Source organism: Eptesicus fuscus, chromosome 15, assembly GCF_027574615.1.
Source record: "Eptesicus fuscus isolate TK198812 chromosome 15, DD_ASM_mEF_20220401, whole genome shotgun sequence".
In the NCBI taxonomy this organism is placed as follows: domain Eukaryota; kingdom Metazoa; phylum Chordata; class Mammalia; order Chiroptera; family Vespertilionidae; genus Eptesicus; species Eptesicus fuscus.
Genome location: NC_072487.1, coordinates 12,423,800 through 12,445,465, shown reverse-complemented (window position 1 = coordinate 12,445,465; position 21,666 = coordinate 12,423,800). Strand labels below are relative to the sequence as shown.

General features: G+C 48.1%; 1 protein-coding gene across 2 annotated transcripts in view; it reads right to left on the bottom strand.

The window, feature by feature from the left end:
• MOB3B (MOB kinase activator 3B) overlaps positions 1–21,666 on the bottom strand; it is a 187,239-nt gene that overhangs the window by 1,871 nt on the left and 163,702 nt on the right. Inside the window, exon 4 of one of the 2 annotated variants that reach the window (XM_054727337.1) lies at positions 14,512–14,545. The exons of the other annotated variant lie outside the window; for it this stretch is intronic. Coding sequence (XP_054583312.1) covers positions 14,522–14,545 — 24 coding nt within the window. The 3' untranslated portion in view covers positions 14,512–14,521. Of the gene's footprint in view, positions 1–14,511; positions 14,546–21,666 lie in introns of those variants that run through there. 2 annotated transcript variants of the gene reach the window in all.

Genomic DNA, 21,666 nt, shown 5'->3' with positions numbered 1-21,666 from the left:
CCATCACTAAGGCTCATGGCAAAGATTTCCCTTTTTTTAAAAAAAAAAATTTTATTGATTTTTTACAGAGAGGAAGGGAGAGGTAGAGAGAAACATCGATGAGAGAGAAACATCAATCAGCTGCCTCCTGCACACCCCCTCCTGGGGATGTGCCCAAAACCAAGGTACATGCCCTTGACCAGAATCGCACTTGGGACCCTTGAGTCCGCAGGCCCACGCTCTATCCACTGAGCCAAACCGGTTAGGGCTAAATCAAAGCATTTTTAAAAACACAGCTAACTTGCTGACAATCCAGGTTGCCTGCTTTTTCTGAAACATTGCAAGACCGTTTAACTCCAGCGGCCCCTTCAGATGCAGGACATGCTTTCCAGGTTACCCCAGGCCCCACCACTCCCAGTTGTCTCGCCATCAGGCACCAAGTATCACTTACAGATGGATAGGATCATTGGGTTTATGCTGTTTTTTTTTCTTGGAGAATAATTTCTCTTTACCTAAGTTTCCATCAAAGATGAAAAAAATGAAGGACAGTCTAAATTGGTATAAGTCAAGAAAAGCAGGAGGGAAGACATTTCTTAATGGAAATGAAGACTATACCAATGGGTCTGACATGCAACCTTGCCTTTTACCCACCTACCACCCGGCTGGCTCTCGTGGGCATGTCCAGGGGCTAAAGGTGCCACCTGTTCTCATTCTGAGCTGGGCCTCTGCACAGCTCAGCCTCTTGTCTGTGCCTGCTCCTACCACATCCTGCCCTCTTTCCTTGGCTAATGGCCATAATTTTCCCCAATCAGCAAGAGAAATTCACTGCCTGGCACACGTTCCTACACTCCCTCCCGACCCACTGTGAAGCTAGCCACTCCCTCCGCTTGTGCCCACCTGGAGTCCTGCATGCAACGAGCTGGTACATACTCTGTGTGTGTGCACGGACTATGGGCCTGCTCCACTGTGAGCGACTAAGTGTCAGGAAAAGAAACTCTCATTCGATCACACATGTGCTTCCACCATGAATTCCTCACTCTGCACAGTGCCTGGCACAGGGCAGCGGCTCCTCTTTCCTCATCCAGGGCCTGGGAGGCAGGCCGCAATGAGCCCTGCCCTGGGCAGCGTTTGGCAGGACACGTTCAATGTCATTTCTAGTTAATGAAGGAGCTGCGTCCAAGTCCCACCTGCTGCAGAACTGATGCCAGATGCTATACCCCTTGCACACTGGCCCTGGATCACCCCAGCCTATAAAATAGGAGTAAAAGGAGCTTGAGCATGGGTGTGTCCAGGTGCTCAGAGACTCTTGGAAAACATAACAATGTGTTAGTTAAAGAAATAACAGAACATACTAGTACATAGAAGAACTTAGCAACCCCTAGAAGATTATTAAGTGCATGCAAGTATGTACAGATACATAAATTGAGAAATTAAATGAGCATCTACTTAGGCCTGTTACTTGTACTGTGTAGCAGGTGCCTGGGAGATGAGGTTGCTGTTTGCAAGGAGCTATAGTCTATCTGGGAGAAAGAGCTATAGATCACACGCTAAAATATAATAATGTTCCCTGGCTGGTGTGGCTCAGTTGATTGGAGTGTTGTTCCTTACACTGAAAGGTTGTGGGTTTAATTCCAGGTCAGGGCACATACCCAGATTTCAGGTTTGATCCCTGGGTTGGGGTGTGTGAAGGAGGCAACCAATTGATGTTTCTCCCTCTCCCTGTCCCCTCTTTTCTTGCTAAAATCAATGTGGCATATCCTCGGGTGAGGACTTAAACAATTAAAAAAAAATTCAATGACATACATGCAAATATTTAGGGGAAGGGAGGCCATGAGGCCTGGTAGAACTGAACTCACCCACATTTACAATTTTTAAAAACATGTTCTTATTGGTTTTTAGAGAGTGAGAGAGAGGGAGAGATAGAAACATCAGTGAGAAACATTGATTGGCTGCCTCCTGCACGCCCACACTGGGGATTGAGCCCGCAACCCAGGCATGTGCCCTGACCGGGAATCGAACTGGCCACCTCTTTCACCCACATTTAGATCCCACTTCAGCACTCACTACCCTTGTGTGGCCACTCTGTGCCTTTGGGTCTTGGCTGAAATGCCCCTTTTTAGGATGCCTCCTCTAACCTCCGAGACAGCCCCACCTCTACCCTTTCATAGTGTCCTTCCTCACATAGTCTATTATTTGTTTCATGCCCGATTCCTGAATTCATCCTGTCAGATCCTGTAAGTGCCACGAAGGGTGAAGGACGGGGCTGTGTCTGCTGTTTGCTGGTGTATCCCAGCTCCTGGCAATTGTCATTTAATAAAAATTTCTTCAAGCAAGTAAGCAAAGGGCCTTCAGCTTCCTCATTTAAAACGGAACAGTGTTGCTGGGCCAGTGTGCTCAGTGGTTGAGCGTCGACCTATGAACCAGGAGATCACATTTCCTGGTCAGGGCCCATGTCTGAATTGTGGGCTCGATCCCCAGTAGGGGGTATGCAGGAGGCGACCGATCAATGATTCTCTCTCATCATTGATGTTTCTATCTCTCCCTCTCCCTTCCTCTCTGAAATCAATGAAAATATATTTTTTAAAATAAGTAAAATGGAATGGTGTTACCTGAGAAGGTGACTGGAAGAGTAAAGGTGTTAACAGATGTGTGGACTCAGTCCACATGAATCCCCTCTCCCGATCCCTGGGGCAGCACAAGCCTCGGCAGCAGACACTGGTGCTGGGGTTGGGGCTTGAGAGCGCTTCGCTGATAGGTTCCCACCGAGAACTCCACAGTGTAGGGGAGGGCAGTCTGAGGGGGGGAGGGGAGGGGCTGGAGAACAGGGGAGAAGAGAGCTGAGGTGGAGCCCGCTGGCCACCTGCAGGTGCTGTGGCTGGACAGAGGGACCTGGCCGCATGGGGACAGAGGGAAGGGGGACAGGGCAATTCATAACTGTTCGAATGAGGACCCGGGCGTCCGGTGTGAGGAAGAAAGGTAAATGACGACAGTATGAATTTGCTGTTCCTTTTTTAAGCTGCCAAAGGTCCTTGTGTTTTTGGTTAACTTTTGATAATAGAGGTGGGAATGTAAAGTGTGTGTGTGTGCGTGTGTGTGTGTGTGTGTGTGTGTGTTTGAGAGAGCAAAAGACAGAGAGTGAGGGCAAGATCATGGGATGAACACAGTTTGGCTCTATAACTAATTCTGTATTTGCAATGGGTTGATACTTTTGCAAAGAAGGCAGCTAGCATTTGTTAAGCACCATGAGGCGCCAGGTGTTGGGGTGGGAGGCGTGTTTTGTCATTGCATCTGTACAATTCTGAGAGGAGGAATCGGGGCCTCAGAGCACAGCAGAAGTGGTTGGCGCACATGAATAGGTAGCGGCAGAGACTGAACAGTAAGAGTTGCTTCCATCAAACAAAGGTCTGCTTCCCTCGGCCTGTGCCTGGCACTGCTGTGGCCATATTACATCACGTTACCCTTCCCCCAACCCTGTGAAGTGAGACTGCCACCCCATTGGACTGAGGCGCAAACAGGCTCAGAGACTGAGAGCAATTTATCAAAGTCACACAGGAAGTGGCAGGGGTGGGATTCGAACTCAGGGCTGAGTGCAAAGGCCAGATGTTCCTATGAATATGTATTCAGATGATATTGATTTAATGCTGATATATATATATATAGTAATCACACATGGCCGCAGTCATTCCTGAATTTTCAAAATGCCAGAGATGTTTTTTCATCACCCAGACTCGTGCCACTTTGAATTACAGGTGCAATGGTAAATACTCAAACACTTATGCCACTAAAGACCGCAGGCACTAGAAGCAGGGAAACAAACAACAACAAAGCAGAAGAGGGGAAGGGGGGGGGCGGGGGGAGGGAGGGGGCCTTATCCGGAGCCCTTAAGCTGGTCTGTGAAAAGCCAGGACCAGGACAGGGGCTTCCTCACACACCCTGCAGCCCCAAATGCAGGAGACAAGCTGCCCCCTGGGGTGCCTCCTAACATTCCTACAGACAGAGCGCTGGAAACAGCAGATAGAAACTTGAGGGAGGCAGGCTCAGTGGGATGCACCCTTCAAAAGTCTTCAAAGCTGTATTCTAGCACTTCCCCACGGGGTGGCGCAAAACGAGCTGGTTAAGAAACAATTGATGCTGTGGGGGAAACCCCAAACCCCAAACTGGCTGGTATAGGGATCCATAGCTTTCCTCCTCATCAAAGCCCTCCCGCAGACCCTGGCAGGACCAGCGCACTCCTTCCTCCAGAGGAGAGCGGCCTAAACCCCTGAGGACGCCTTTGCCAGTGCAGGAGCTCTGGGCATTCGGGGAGCATCAAGGCATGCTGCTAAAGAACTCCGAAGGGGGCTTACAAGGCTTCTGCCGCCGTTAAGAGAGCCGCCCTTACGAGAATTTTCTGAGAAATGTTCATAAGGACTGTATTTGAAGATTTTTTAAAGCACTAGGTTTTTTAAAATAAGTGTATGTATGTATGTATGTATGTATGTATGTATGTATTTATTTATTTATTTATTTATTTATTTATTGTGTTAATCCTCACCCAAGGATATTTTCCCATTGATTTTTAGAGAGAGTGGAAGGGAGGGGGAGAGACAGAGAGAAACATCGATGTTAGAGATACATCTATTGGTTGCCTCCCACATGCGCCCCAATTAGGGCCAGGGATCAAGCCTGCAACCCAGTTATGTGCCCTTGGCTGGAATTAAACCTGGGACCCTTCAGTCCAAGAGCCAACGCTCTGTCCATGAAACAAACTGGCTAGGGCTAAAGCACTAGATTTTAAAACAATCTATCCATAAGAAAAAAGTAAAGCTGGGTTTGGGTTCTCCTCATTCAGTAACACTTGCTTTCATGTAAGGGAGCATTGATTCTACCAAGTCCCTGGTTCCCCACTATCAACAAGCAATTTCCCACTCCACCCCCTGGCAAGCAATGCAGTTTATAACAGGGACCTCCCCCACCCTTCACTTCCTATGGAGTGGACCCCCACCCACTCCCACACCCACTGGAGTCCTCCCTGGTCTCCATCAGGCCATGGCCTAGCAAGGTTTTCAGTAGCTTCTCAGAGGCTGTTTGTTCTGGAAGAAGCTTTCTGCTCTGTGCCGAGCCAGCTCAGCCAGGTGAGGTGAGCCTGAGAGGAGGTGGTAAAGGATTGAGAAAAGACAGACAAGAGAAGAAAGCTGGGTCTAGGTGGGATGGGTCTCTCTGATGGAGAGCTAGCGACAGTGCCACAGCCTGAAAACCGTGTCTTTATTTTATAGCCAGATCCCACGAGGCAAAGTAAGGGCGTGGTCAAGATGTTAACAATGTTCTGATCTACTCAATTACATGCACCTGAACTCTATCAAGCCCACATCACTCAGCCACATGGGATCACAGGTTCGGACCATAAGGTCAAGCTTACAACCACAGCCCTTGGCTATAATTGTGCTGGGAGGGCTTTGCCCTCCAAGCTGGGACTTGCACATGGCTTTGCCACGAGAGGACTGTGCCCTCTCATTCATCCGAGGCTTGAACTTGGAGCCTATACCAGTGGTCGGCAAACTCATCAGTCAACAGAGCCAAATATCAACAGTACAACGATTGAAATTTCTTTGAGAGCCAAATTTTTTAAACTTAAACTTCTTCTAACGCCACTTCTTCAAAATAGACTCGCCCAGGCCGTGGTATTTTGTGGAAGAGCCACACTCAAGGGGCCAAAGAGCCGCATGTGGCTTGCGAGCCGCAGTTTGCCGACCACAGGCCTATACCATTGTAGCCTTGAACCATCACTCTATATTATATTCAACCATTTTGACCTATCTGCCAAATGCTGCACCCCTGGAGGGATGCTCACAGCTCTCCCAAGCTGGCAAACTTGACACCCTTCAAGATTCAACTGTCAGCTCCCAGGAGGGCTCCTTGGCCCCCTTCCTGGGCCCCCCATCGCTGCTCCCACGCTCCCGTCACACCCCTCTCCACCAGCAGTGGGCTGCAGCATCCATTTTTGCCGGAAACAGAGACCTTTAAAACCTTGTTGTATATATGAGAGTATGATGTGGGATATTTTGGTCCTCAGATAACAGTATACCAGTACAGTAGGTCCTCGGGTTACGTCGTCGGATTTTCTCCGTAAGCCGGAACCCACCTACATAAGCACCTACGTCACTCACATGGAGCACATACACAGCAGTAATGAAGTGACACAGTAAAAAAAAATTAAAAGAAAGGTAATTCCTGACCTTTACTTGTGGTAAATAAATAAATAAATAATAAATAATAAATAATAAAAAACATAAAGCACATATGTACACACGTCGAAATGACGGAACTTATTTTTTTATAAATAAATGGGAGACGGCGATATAACCATGAAACAATGTACTTCAAGTCTGACATAACCCAAGGACTGCCTGTATATGGTTTGATCCAATTATTTTTGGAAAAAGTACAAACAATATATGAGCGCGACATAACTGGATCAAACCATATGTACTGTAATTAGTATAATTTTGATTCATTCACACAGGACTGCTACTGCTGTGCTGACTGTTGTCATTTTTCATTTGCCCATCTAAGGGAGCAGAGGCCAGTGCCCTGACTGCTTTTTCTAATTTGCAGAGGAGGACACGGAGGCTCAGAGAATTGAAGGAACTTGCCCAGCTTCACACAGCTAGCAAGTGAAAGAATAAGGATTAGCACCCGTGTTTGGCTGACCAGGGAACAAAAATAAACAAAAAACATACTGTTTCCATTACTCTGCGGGGGGCTGGAATAAAAGAAAAAGAGTGAGGGAGGCCCTTTGTTTTTCTAGTGTTTTAACGCATTTTAGGACTAGCGGTGCTACAGCATTTTACAGCCCATTTCTTTTTTAATTCACCAACTTTCTGCTAATGCTGAGAAATGAGGAGGAGACAAGGAGAAATATTGGAAATAAAGAAATTATTACCTGCTAGCTGGAAGGGGGTTTGGAAGGTTCAGGAGAATGAGAGCCCTGCTGAACTTTTGTGGAAAAGACTTTTATGTAAATGAGATTCTCCCCCATCAGCCACCAGGAGAAAAATCAATGGCTTAAAACTGGGCAGTTTGAAGCACTCAACCTAATGGTAGGTTTGGCCCTAAGAGGGAAGTGAATTGCCTCTCAGCTCACCTAGTGTTGGCTGAGTGTTAGCACACGCACAAACACACACTTTCTCCAATACGGGCTCTTTGTCAACACATTTTAAAGGTAATATGTTAAGGTAACTGCTGCTGAAAAGACAAAAGAAAAATGGCGAGTCACCAGAAAAGGCAGTCAGGCTGGTGCTCTTTTTAAAAAGTGCTTCCTTGCCCACTGGCCTCGGCCTCGGCCTCAGCCTCAGCCTCAGCCCCGGCCCCAGCTGGAGAGTGGCCATGCCTCGCCTTGAATCAGCCCTCAGTCTCCGTGCTGATAGAGACTGGGAAGGTCCCTTTGAAATGCTGCAAGAAACACTGGGACATTTCTGCTTGGGCTGGGTTTGAGGTGTGGGTAACACCAAAGACCTATTATCAGGAAGGCTTTCATCCCTTGACAGCAAAGTTAGGCCCTCTGTGTGTGTGTGTTGGCGGGGGGGGGGTGGGGGGATGGGGAAGTGGCCAGATCAGAAAGATTGTTTTCTGTGCATCTTCCATCCTATAAATTCCATTTCTTAAGAGACTTTAAAACCACCAGTTTGTATCTGTATTCTCCATTTGTTTCTTTTGTTATTGGCCACTGTTTCCCTTCCCAAAAATTGTGTGGGTCGAACATGTTGACATGAGAAATTCCATTTCTCTCAGGAGTCATCCCCCCTTCCCTCCTCCATCCAAACAACTGTGCTAGTGATGTCACTGCCAAGATTTCATCAGAACCAGCCAATCCCCTCACTCCTCCAGGGTCCTCAGCCCCTGCCCACACCCATCTCCCTGAGGCCATATTGCACACTGAGGGTCAAGCAGGTATGGGGCTATTTCCTTACTGAGATCTAGAGATCTAACTCACTGGTGGCAAAAGCAAGTCCCTTTGAAACTGTCAGGTCAGTACGAATCACTCCAAAATATGCCTCAGTGGTATGTGGCTTGTTGTGAGCTAAAGGCCACTTTAGCTTCAGGCTCAAGAGGACTTTCTGCCCCTCCCTTAGCTTCCTAGAAGAACTTGAACTAGGGGCCTTGTCCAATATGAAGATATTATCAGCAATAACCTCTTCTGACCTATCTCTCTATAGGGCGGGACACACTTCTAAGTACTAAACAGCTCTCTTCTTAGCATCCTGCAATGACCCTCTGGAGTCCTCCAGGCACCTTACCTCATCCCTAGCTCAGCATTCTTATGTACCCATGTTCCCTTTCTGTTTTTGAACCTCTCATGCATGTGGGGTCTCTAATTCATGTATGGGGGTTCCCATACACATACATGTAATTAAATTTGGCCTTTTTCTCTTGCTAATCTATCTCATGACTATTTGATCATTAGACCAGCTAACAGAACCTGAGTTTCTTCCTTCCCCACGATGAGAAGCAGAAAAAAATGCAAGTTGACATTAGCAAGGGATGACGCAATAGTTCAGCCGTGTAGATCGGTTTGAGGTAATTCCTGAGTATAGACATGGGCAAGGTTCAGTGAGGTTTCTTCGAGCATCAGAACACTACGAGCAGCATGACATCCTGGTGTCAAGAATTCCAGGAATAGATGGAGCCTGCAACCCGGGCATATGCCCTTGACCAGGTGGGACCCTTCAGTCCGTAGGCCGATGCTCTATCTACTGAGCCAAACCAGCTAGGGCTTATGGTGATTTTGATTTGAATTTCTCTGATGGTTGGAGATGCTGAGGATCTTCTCATGTACCTGTTGGCCATCTGTATGTCTCCTTTGGGAAAATGTCTATTCAGATGCTCTACCCATTTTTAAATCAGTTGTTGTTTATTTTTGCTATGGAGTTATATGAGTTCTCTATGTATTTTGGATATTAGCCTCTTATCAGATATATGCTCTGCAGATGGTTTCCCCATTCAGTAGGTCGCCTTTCATTTTGTCGATGGTTTTCTTTGCTGTGCAGAAACTTCTTAGTTTGATGTAGTCCTACTTGTTTGTTTTGCTTTTGCTGTCAGATTAAAAAAAAAAATGTCAAGAAAAAAAAAAAAAGAATTCCAGGAATGGGCAGGTGTTGTTTTAGGAGCTACAGATGCAGAAGCAGAGGTGACATTGTGTTAAGGTATTTGATAAGAATCAAAATCAGTGGTTGTATCCCAACCCTTCATCTGAAGGACTCAGAATTTCCTGTGATACCAGGCTGCCTACTGACTCCAAGGTCAAGTCTACCCTCTCTAATCCCTGCTGGTATCAATCCAGCAGCTGGAAAGGAGCTGCTGAAAGCCAGAGGCATGAAACTTGTTCCCACTCATCTCCACCTCCCGCCAGATAAAGTCCCAGCAAGTTCAAGGGGCTGCAAGCCTCTCAGGACCGCCTCCCTCCCTCCAGCCTTGCACACGCCTTGCTTGCTTCTGTGTCTGCGCTGTGTCTTCCGCAGGGAGAGTCCCATTCCCTCCGCCTGCCCAGAACGCGCCTGCTCATCCATCCGTGCCCTGCTGACGCGTCTCTGAGGGCTACCCGCTGCGGAGATGCCAGACAGTGACTCAGAGAAAGGAAAAGGCTCGGGCCCAGAGCCTGCCACTGAGAATGCGGCCTGACAGCTAGCTGTCCCTCAGACAGGGGTGCGGTTCTGCTCTGAAGGGCAGGGTCCCCCTTTAAGAGGCAGCCCCCGAAAAACAGCAGGCTGCTGGCTGCTTGCTGCTTGCTGCAGGGAAATCCCTGGGAGAGAAAAATCGAAAGAAAAAACAAATACTAAATATCCCACCTGCCCTTGGGCACAGGGGGGGTCTGGGTGTCAGGACCACAGCTGTCCCCACCTGAGGGCAGAGCTCCCGCCCAAATGCCTCGACAATTCCCGGGGAAGGGCCCCCACCCCCCTCCCCTGGTTAGGCAAGTAGTTGGCGGAGGGGGAGGGGGGCGCTGGGGCACGACTTTCTCGGGAGCCCCCACTCCACCCACAGCGAAGGCCCAGAGAGAAGGACGGCTGGGCCTGGGCCTGTAGCAGGGCCACTGGGTGCCTTCTCCCGGGGCCCGAGCCCAGGGCTGCCTCCTCCGCTGGCCCGCACCTTTCCCAGCGGGTTCCTGGCCCTGCGGAAGGTGGCAGCTCCCTGGCCCGCCTGGGAGAGTGTGTCCTGCTTTCTTCCCCGCTAGCCCAGTGGTCGGCAAACTCATTAGTCAACAGAGCCAAATACCAACAGTACAGCGATTGAAATTTCTTTTGAGAGCCAAATGTTTTAAACTTAAACTTCTTCTAACGCCACTTCTTCAAAATAGACTCGCCCAGGCCGTGGTATTTTGTGGAAGAGCCACACTCAAGGGGCCAAAGAGCCGCATGTGGCTCGGGAGCCGCAGTTTGCCGATCATGGCCCTAGGGCTTAGAGCACTTTGTTCCTGTCATCAGAGCCTTTGAAGCAAGGAGGATGCGGCTCCAGCCCAGGGAGGTGCCCAGAGCAGGGGTCACGCACAGGACCTAACATGGTTTTTAGAACTATTTTTCTTAACGTAGCTGCATCTGCTCAATGGGAATTGGGAGAACGAATTCTGGTAGGAGACTGACACCAGCCACTTGGAATGAATTTTGGAGCAAGGCTTTATACATATAAGTAACTTGGTGAATGAATGAATGAATGAATGAATGAGTGTCAGGTCACACAAACGGAATAAAGAAGACGGGGCAGTGGTGTAAAGCCTTAAATAGTCCACAAAAGTGTGCTGTGCTCCCACCCACCACTTTTTCACTTCCCCATGTGCCAGGCACCGTGCTCACCGCTGTACATCCCTTATTTCATCCAGTCCTCCCAGCTGTCTTATGTCCTGAGGGGTGAAATCCTCATTTTACAGCTGAAACACCTGAGGTTAAGCACCGTGGTCAAAGGTTAGGGTAGTCGAGGTGGGAACGTGACACCCCGTCTTCCTAGCGAGTGCACTGGCATCGTGCCCACGAGATCTCCATTCACACCCGCAGGTGCTTCGGCTCAGCCTCTGAGTCAGCGGCCGCACGCGGCGGGCGCTGGCCAGGGGAGCAGGGGCTGGCTGGGGAACCATTCGTGGGCGGCCACAGCTGGGGCCGCTGTCTTTCCTTGCCAGCATCCCACAGTCTGAATTCCTATGAGGCAGGCAGGGCAGCCAAACGACAAACATTTTTTTAAAAATTCCTCCCAACTTAAAGGACACGTGGGAGCCAACCAGCACGCAGGAATGAAAAACGTCCTTTCTGCTTTCTGTTAGGGACGTGGGTGGCAAACAAGCCAAAAGGAATAAAAATAGAAGCCTGGCAGGCTGGCCCTTCCTCTTCGGGAAAAACCAGTATTTATTTGATTAATTCTGTTCCTAAACAGCAGCCCGCATTGCTGACCCGGGGGGCGCTCCCTCCCCGGCGGGGGGTGTGAACCTGTGCACATACTTGCACGCCCCGAGTACATGTACACGTCTGTAGGGATGGATAAACACACAGACCCGCCACCCACAGAGAATATTTACTCAGGCGATACACGAATCACACTGCTCTTCTCTCCCCAAATCCTGCAAGCCTTGAAAATGAGCCACTCTGTGTAAACATACTCAGTTTCTTGATTTACATTGGTGCCTGCAAAGGCAGATTTGCACATTTTTGAAGCTCTCTCATCTAACCTCACCACGCTCCATGAAAGCCAGAGCCTGAATCAGAGCGTTTCCTCGTCACTGCGTTTCTCAAGATCTCCTCCCCGCAGCCCCAGAGTCCCCCATCTGTGCTTTGTAACATCCTGACTTACTCTGCAGACCTGTCTGGACGTCCTCCCCCATGCCAGCCTTCTCACTGGGGCTCTGTTAGCTCCTGCCAGTGGCAGTGCATGGGTCCCACCGATTTCTGCTCTAAGGGATGTGCCTGTATCACAGCGGGGCGCAGCCCCAGCCCCAGGGCTGGTGGCTGCTCCTCCCTCCTCCTTCCTCGCTCTGCCGGCCCATCTCCCCTCCCCCCTCCTTCCCACACCCTGCACTTGTCAGCACAGCTGGACTGGTTTCTGGCAGATGCTCCTCATGCCCTTGTTCAGGGGGTGAGCGTGGGTGACTGAACGCACCCATTCCCTTAGCAAGATGTAACAGATTTGAACATGGCCGGGGCCCCCCGACGGGTTGCCCAGCTCTTTGAAGACTAGATGTGGGAGGACAGGGTATGGAATTCTGCCGTTTGCCCCGGTCACCTGGCCTCTCACGGGGCACTGGCCGGTGAAGCGGAGTTCCACTCTAGGTTAGGCTGCGGGCACAAGCTTTTATTTATTCTGAAGGAAGCTTAGTGGATCCAACTCTTAATGACACTCAAGAAATCCTGAAGAAGCCTGATTCGTCATTTGGGTAAGCCGTGACCGTTCAGGGCACGGGTCCCTGGAGGAAGAATTTACCTCCCTCGGGAGGACAAAGAATTCCATAGAAACCGGTCAGCCCGGCCGAACTCACCGCAGGACAGAGCTGGCCGTCACTCAATAAGACCTCTATTGTGTATCTGACGAAAATACACGGAGATTTTTCTTCCTCGGTGAGCCTGTAATTTAGGAAGTTGGTAGTTTCTTGGCAGTCTCGTGTCTTTGATAGGAACAAAGGATGATGTTGATGGAGTATGCAGACGTGAAGTAAACTGCACTTGCATTTTAATAAAGTAAGTTCCGTTGCTAGGAGTTTGACTGCCACCAATTGAAACCTGTTCCCAGGCTTCCTTGGAGAGAAACAGCCTCCCCAGAGCTTTAGGGGCGATGACCGTTTTGTGTCCCACTCTGTCACAGACGCCACCTCCCCGCGCGTCATTACCCTTCTCCTGTGGAGAAACTGGAACTTGCAGAGGCGAGTGACTTACCCAAGCTTACGCGGTTACTACTTGGCAGAGAGAGAATGTGAACCAAGATCTGTCATTCAGATCTTGCCAACGGGCCTTGGGATCTGTACTTCCTCTGCATCAGGGACCCCGAAATTGCAGCCCACGGACCCACGTTCAGTCCACGCATGTTCTGTATGGCTCATAAGTTACGAATGATCTTTACATTTTTAAATCGTTGAAAAAAAAATCAAAGGAAGAGTCATATATCATTACACACGAATGTTATATGACATTCACATTTCAAGTTTTTTAAAATGAAGTCGTACACTAGGTCGCAGACACACCCATTTGTTGGTCTTGTGTACGGCTGCATTCCCAGTTCAACGGCAGAATTGAGGAGTTGACTGAGACCAGGAGTGGCCCACAAGCCCAAGCATTTAGCATCTTACTCTTTACAGAAAAAGTGTGTCGAGCCCGCTCTGCAGCCTGCAGACACCATGAGGGATATGACTCTGTGGGCTTAGAGCCGCCGTGGTTATAAATGGGTTCCCAGGCTGCCTTTCCAAAATCGACCTGACCATGAACTAGTCTAGCATTTCTCCTATCTTTGGAGGGCGGTGATGCTGCATCAGTAAGAAAACACGTGTGAAACAGGAACGGAGGAAACTGCCTGCAGCCCTTCAGACTACACTTCGGTGGCTTTCAGAATGCAGAGGAGCAAGCCCATAGAAACCATGTGGATTTTACACAAAGGGAATGTGTCATAGGACTAACGCAGTGTTCACCTGCTGGGGCTCCTTCCTCGCTCTTTACTGGTATTTTGTTTTGAAGCTGCAATTTTGGACTTTTTAGCGGTAGAGGTCGTTATGTGCTGTGTTGCAACAATGTGTTTTGCTCTCAACAGTAGAGGGAATTTGTCCAGCCTATGGACAGTGGCTGGACAAATTTGCTTTTCGTTTATATACTTCTTGTTGCCCGTTTCCAACTGCACATTCTAAAGACTTGACTCACATATGAAAAAAACGTAAAAAAAAAACAAACAATTGTGCTTACTGATGAAGAGTTCTGGAGATGGATGGTGGTGAATAGTTGCACAACCATGTGCACTTGCTTAATGCCCCTGCACTGTACACTGAAAGACGGGATGGTAAATTTTATGTTGTATGTGTTGTATCACAATTTAAAGTCAAATTTAAGGAAATGACAACAACAATAAAGGCCCCATAAATATCAATTTTGGAAAAAACAATTTCAAAAGCTTCAAGGCAGAAGATTTTTACATATAATTCCATTAACAAAATAAAAAACGGAAACTCTCAGAGAAGGGATTTTGAGAGATATGATGCTTTATCAGGAATAAATGAGCATCAATGTGTGTGCCTGTACACGTGTGTTTGCGTGTGTGCTTATGTATGTGCTTTCCAGAAGACAGTCATGTCCAACTAATTACTTCCCTCTGTTAATACTGTCACTATTGGAAATAAAACGTTTACAAGAATTCGTCCATTTAGAATAATCTCTTTTAATGCAGAATATCAAGCACCCTTGCACCGGCAACAGAAACCAAAATAAAAAGTAACTATGTCTGAGAACCTCTTAGACCTAACACCTTACACCAGCGACAGCAAAGACAAAGGCCACATCCAGCGCGCGCCTATTAGGTTTCCTCTGTAGCATACGTTCAAAGGCTGTTGTCAACACCAGGGTAAGAGTGAGTTCTGAAAAAAGAGGAAACCACAATAGAAACCTTATATTATAAATGGAATTTAGAGATGAGAGGGCCTGCCAGTCTTAATGAAAACCCTTCCTCTTCAATCATTAGCTCGTAAAACTGAAACCAGCATGTGCTGGATGTGGGCAACCATCTTATTTGACTCGTGTCCGCTGGCCAATGTTTTTCAAAGGTGAAGAAGGGCAGTCCCGCGCGTGGATGCTGGGAGAACGCCGGCACCGGGTGCCAGTTCCCCAGGGCAGGGGTGGGGTGTGGCGGGGTTTCTGAAGGCCCCACTGTTTGGGGTGAGCAATACAATAACAGCAGCTGCTTACGGTCCAGGCCGGGCAGCGACAGGGTCAACAATCTCAGTGCCAACTGGCGATGACACTGGTGGTGTCACGTGACAGCAGTGACAAAGGACCGGGCGTGCTCTGTGTCTCCTGGTGCCTGCAGCAGCACCGTCACTGCAGCCCAGCAACGTGAGGGCCACAGAGCAGCATGGTGTGGGGCCCACATCCACCAATGGCCCTGTCTTGTCTGCTTCATACAAACCCTGTACACCCTCCCAACACACACACATGCTTCACGGATGTTCTGGGCTCTCAAGATGAGGAAAAACTCTAGCTCAGACACTGTGGATGTGCTGCCAGGTTGCAATGGGCAGACCCTCTGCTGCCCACCTCAGGCTCCATGTAAGGAGGAGTGCAAAAACGATGGCCCTTTGGCAAAATGTGCTCCTAGAAAGAGTTTGTTAGGCCGTAGATTTAAAAATAAAATAAATAAAATAGCCCTGGCCGGGTGGCTCAGTTGGAGCATCGTCCTGTACTGTACACCAAAAGGTGGTGGGTTCGATACCTGGTCAGGGTACATAGCTAGGTTTCGGGTTTGAACCCCAGTTGGGGCACATAGGAGAGGCAACCAATCTCTCTCTCTCTCTCTCTCTCTCTCTCTCTCTCTCTCTCTCCTCTCTCCCTTCCTCTCTCTCTAAAACAAATAAAAATAAAATAAAAATCAACTGCTCTCATCAGTTGCCATCATTTATAATTCTGGAGAGTTCACCTAGAATGTTAGAGCTCCAGTTTCCTTTGCTTTGGAAACCCGGGTCTCAACTCCCCCACCGAAGCCATGAGCTGGGGTTGCAATGGTGGCTGCCCCACAGCTTCCTCTTTCCCACCACCTCCTAGCTAACTCGTACTTGCTAGATTGCTGGCCTCGGAGGCTTTGAGTTTGGGTCTTCTGATCTCTAGATATTCAACTTCCCGAGGCAAGGGTCATCCTTTTAGTTGCGCAGCACTTGGCATGAGTTCCTACTCACTGCCAACTCATTTGAGTTCCTCAACAATGCACATTGCATGTGCTCAGATAGCGGATGGACTTGACATGGCCTCACACCCAGATGCTGTTGAGGGAGTGGGACCTTGGGGATCACCTGGCTGTTGGAGATCATCAGGACCCATCTGAATGATCCACCTCGGATGGACTTTCCCAGCAAAGGCCAGTCACACTGGGCTTGGCAGTCAGACTGTATGTGTTGCTCCTGCCTCCCAGAGCCAGCGGTGTGACCTTGCACAAGTCCTCCTGTCCGATGCCCCTCCTCGCTAAAGTATTCACCTCACAGAATTGTGTGCGCATTACATGAGGTAATACTTAAACCAATTTCCCACAGCATCTACAGTCCACAGTCCAGAGACGGTTCACAGCTTTATTAAAAAAAATGTCCCTATTATGTCCTCAGAAGCTGGACATATGACATTTAAAAAGTACATAGTTATTACACACCATGTAAAGTTCTTCTGTGCTGAAACACTTTAATAAGACATACATTTCTACCATAAACCTCTGTTCTAAATAAGTACACTATAGAAATACAGGGAGAGAGAGGACAGTGACAGCTAAGTCACTCTGGATCCACAATGTGCCAGAACTGAACAGAAATCTACTTACTTTAGGGGCAGAAACCATTTCTTTAGCGTAATCCTGCCTGGAAGCCACTGAGGAGAGAAATGGGACAGCTTTGGTTGAAGAGGAGGTGAGGTCCCCAGACTGGGCTCAGGCCTCACCCAGAACAGTCACAGCAGCTGTTGCTAGGGACCGACCACAAGTCTCGGCAATGGCCTGTCATTTTACTAGTACTAGCAGGAAAATTAAGACTATTCCTATCGCTGTATTGATAGGAAGGCTCATGCCAAGACCAAGATGGGCCAGTGACTATATCCCCAGCACCGAGCCAAGTGCCTGGAGCCCTGGGCCCCAGTAGCACTCAGGTAGGTGTGATTGGGGCTCTAACTCAGGTGAGGCCTCAGCTTGAAGAGGTGAGGTGTGTGTGTGTGTGTGTGTGTGTGTGTATGTGTGTGTGTGTGTCTGTGTGTGTGTGTGTGTGTGTCTGTGTGGCGGGGTGGGGAGGGTGTAAGGGTGGGACAGGCAGTTGGAGGATGGTGATAATCTGCCAGCAGGGGGTGACAAAGACCATTATGGTTTAGACAAGGTACTAAGTGTAGGGTTGATTCTGAGGGTAGGCTGAGCTGGGGGAAGTAAGCCTGGGCGTAAGCAAACAAAAGTAGTTGGGCTAGATGCTATCAAAAATCCAAGATGGAAGGGGTACACTTTGAGCCAGGCATCTTGTTGAACTCCAGTTCTTAGAAATTTGGGAGTAGTTGATATGAGTTTCAAAGTGTGATGCCTGAATCACTTGCATCAGAAATACCTGGGAGCTTATTAAAAATGCAAATTCAATCCTGGCCAGTGCTTCTCAGTGGTTTCTCAGAACCTGGCAAGTTCGACCCCCAGCCATGGTCGGGGCATGTTTGGGAGGCAACCAATTGATGTGTCTCTCTCACATAGATGTTTCTCTCTCTCTGTCTCTCCCTTTCCCTCCTTCCCTTCTACTCTCTCTGAAAAGCAATGGAAAAACATCCTCAGGTAAGGATTAACAACAACAACAACAACAACAACAACAACAACAACAACAATAACAAATGCAGATTCATGAGCCCCATTCTAGATCTGCTGACTCAGAATTTCCAGTAAGAGAACCCATGCATTTACATCCTTCACAAGCTCCCCAGATATTCTGTGCAGGAAGAAGTCTGAGAAGCACCACACTCAGTCTCGCTGGGGTTCCCCCTGCTGTCACACTTGAGCTTTGGTTGGAGATTCTGATTGAATAGGTCTGAACACATCTGGCAGGCAGGCAGTATCTGGGAGGAGGCCTGAGAACTGAGATAATTCCTGAGATCTCCCCCGGTGATGTGCAGTGGATGACTTACAACCATTCATAACTGACTGCGGAGTTGAGGAAGAGCCATCTGTCCCTGTGGCATGAATTCCTTTGGTTGATAACCTACTGAAAATGAAGATATTCTAATTGGACCTTAGCGTTACTTGCTACTTTCCTTTCCAGTGTGTCTCATTAACCACCCAGGCAGCAGGAAGACAAAAGTTTTCCACAAAGACCTGTCAAAACATTCTTGTGAATACTGAGGTTTGTAAAATAACTTGGATGCATTCACCAGCCATACTTTAAAAATAAAGTTCATCGAGGTATATTTTCTCATCAAATGTACAGTTTGATGAGTTTTGACAGGTACATGTTTCCATGAAACCACTACAATTAGGATAGGAAACATTTCTATCATCTCTGAAAATTCCCTTTCGCCCCTTTGCAGCCAGTCTCCCACCCCCACCCTGGGCCCCAGGCAACCACTGATATGCTTCCTGACACTGTGAATTCACTTAGACTGTTCTAGAACTTGATATGAATGGGATCAAACAGTGTGTACTTTTTGTGTCTGGTTTCTTTGGCTCTGCACTATGTTTTTAAAATTTATTCCTAACATGAATTATTAGTGAACTAGAGGCCCGATGCACAAAATTCGTGCAAGAGTGGGCCTTCCTTCCCCCAGCTGCTGGCACCCGCTTCCCTCTGGCACCTGGGACCTGGGCTTCCCTCGCAGCCCCGGCTTTGTCTGGAAGGTCGTCCGGAAGGATGTCCGGTCTAATTAGCATATTACACTTTTATTATTATATATTATATTGCTCAGGGTACGAGTTCAGAAGAAGGAACAGGTTTCCGGGGTGAGTGAGGGTGGGTCCCTGTGAATTGAAAGGGAAGTGAGAAGGTGGAGAAGATTGGCTAGGTTGCCTCTTGGGGAGCTTGGCTGGGAAGGGGAAGAAGAAGTGATCACTCTGAGGGCTGGGAGTTTTCCCCGAGGCAGGTGATTTCTGGAGCAATGAGCACTTTGGGGAGGGCTGACCTGAGCTGTAGGATGTGGGAAGTGACAGAAGAAAGGGAAGTGCAGGGATGAAAGACAAACTGTATTAGACAGACAGGCATGAGCAGTGAAGGAATGATGGGCCAAGTGCATAAGGTCGCCAGGGCGAAGAATCCTGGGTGCCTAGCAATGGGCAAATCTACAAGCCCTTGCACTAGCACTCCCTTCAGCATTAACCCCTGGAGATGACATCTAGGCTTCAGCTGTGTTTCAGATCCAGGCCCAGAGAAGCAGCAAAATCAGACAGAGGGACACCATGGCTGATGTCAGGACCAGCTGTAGTGACTAATGACCCCCTGACCTAGCACCAACCAGTCAAGAGGAGACCATGACCCTGAAAGAACACACCTGGAAAGCTGATGAAGATTCTATTGGGATCCTCCCCTGAGACCTCCAGATAAACACCGCTAGGATGGAGGACCCAGCTCCCAGCTCCATCTCTGGAGCACACCCTAACCTTTCCTTCCTCTTTCATGATGCCCGCTCCCCGCCTCTCTCCTTTTGCTATAACTTGTTTCCTGAGGCCATTTCCCCACCTATGGCTCTCTTCTTCTGCTCCTGTGACTTCCTAAATAAACTTACTCTTATAATTCGAGTCTTGGCTCTGAATTCTTTCTTAGCCAGAGCTCCAGAACTGAGGTTGCTGAACCGATGAACCGAGGTCTAAGACCTGTTGCCATTTTTTTCTGCTAACAAAACATCACCAGTCAGGTTTTTGTTTGTCTATGTTATACTTTAAAAATATGTCCAAAATTATCTGATATTCCTCTCTTCAAGAGAGAGAGCTTCATTCCCTGCCCCTTAAGTGTGGGCTGGACTTAGTGACTCACATCTAAGGAATAGAAAATGGAGGAGGTGATGGTTATCACTTCTGACATCATTCCTTGAAGATGCTGTTGCTTGTATCTTAGTTGCCTTCTTTGGGATCAGGGAACTCTGAGAGCAGAGCAGTCAGCAGAGACCTAACATGGTGCAGAATGAGGTCCTCTCTGGAGAGGGGATGATTAAGCTGAGATTTTTCAGGACTTAGGAGGACGTGGAGTTGGAGGGACTGGCACATACTATGGCCTGGAGGTGAGAGGACATGGCCCATTAAGGAACTCCATGAAGTCCCTTTGGAGTAATCTACATTTCACTTTCTTCACCCAGTATGAATTTATTTTTTATTTAGTGGTGCAGTTGCACTCAGATTCACAATGTAATAGGAATCTGTTGGCACTATCCTCCTGGAACTAACATTAATTAATACAGAGTTCTAGTACAAGGTCTGCCTGAACTCGCTTTGTTGGTGGCTTGTATATCTGATCTTTATGTCTGAAATTATCCCATGGGAAGAGGTGTTCTTAGGTGACCACACAAGTCTCTAGGTTAGGGACTGCCTCTAACCTCAACCCCATGCTCTGATTGTGGTGGGACAGGTGGGTGGTGGGAGAAGATATACTGCTGTATTTTAATAAGGAAAACCTTTTCACTTTCCACAGTCCCCAAGTTAATACTCATTTGACATCTTTCGGAGCCAAAGAATCTACTCTTATCTGGCCAGGAAATTTGAACTAATCAAGACCACACGTGGCAGCCAAGATCTGGCAGGCTTATTTATACATGGGCATCAAGCCACACTGACTATTCACATTTTCATGTAAATGCTTGTGAAGATGAATTCATTCCTGCTGCGATCGACATTCTGCAGCAATTCCAACACGGCAGGCACAGCGAAGTGTGACTATGATCCGGAGCCCCAGGGGCCTGAGGTATTGAGCTCCCCACTGCAACGGGCATTCTGACGTGGGACCTAGGGAGGGACACTGCACATGAGTCTGTCCTTCGTCTGTAAGCTGGGAGAGAAGTGGCCTAGCAAAGAGAAGTTGATGGTCCCAGGAGCTTAAAGAACTTAACGGCAATGCTTTATTGAGACATCACGGGGACAACTTTGAACACATCTGGCAGGCAGGCATGGTGGGAGAAGGTGCTAACCATGCATGCTAGGCTGTAACTCAGGCAGATAGAGCCTCTATTCAGTGGTGTCCGAGGGATGGTCCCATGTTCACTCTCTACCCAATCCAATAGCCACTAGACACAGGAGGTGGCTTTTGGGTACTTGAAATGTGGCTAGTGAGATCAAGAAACTAATTTTTACTTAATTCTAATTAATTTAAATTTAAGTAGTCAGGACGGGCCGGGGGCTCCTGTCCTGGACAGCAGCTCTAGGTGATGGGTCGGAGGATATGATTCTTTAACTGAGCTTCTTAAAGAATGGAGATGTAACTGATTTGACTGCCACTCTGGCACTCAGCACAATAGCTGACATACAGTGGGTTTTCAATAAATGCTTAACAGACCTTCAGCAGCCAGAAGAGCACTGACTTATAACCCAGAAGGTAGATTGTGAAGGCTGTGTAGTTCATATTTCCCAAAGGGTATTTCAAACCTTAGACCCACACAATGCTCTGGAGAGAAAGGATTCCCTGAGCAAACACGGCTACAAGTTCCAGCCTTGCTTGGAGGGTTAGGGTACCCACCAGGGCATTAAAGAAACCGGAATACCTTTATTAACTCACTATTTCCCATAGTTATTTGCCATGGAAACTCTTTTCCATATAATCCTTTTGACATCCCTTTAGAACTAATAGATTCTGGGGAAAATACTTTGGGAGATGCTGCAGTAAAGATGGGGATGGGGGAAACATACAATGAATTTCTTGAAAGTAGGGACCTGATTTTCAGCCCATGGTCAGCGTGTAACATATGTTACTGAATGATTTAGAAATGACTGCCAGTCAAAGCCAGAGGCAGTCTTTAAACCACCCCCACTCAGCAAAGGTAGAGAGAGAGGCAGTGTACGATCGGTAAGCCT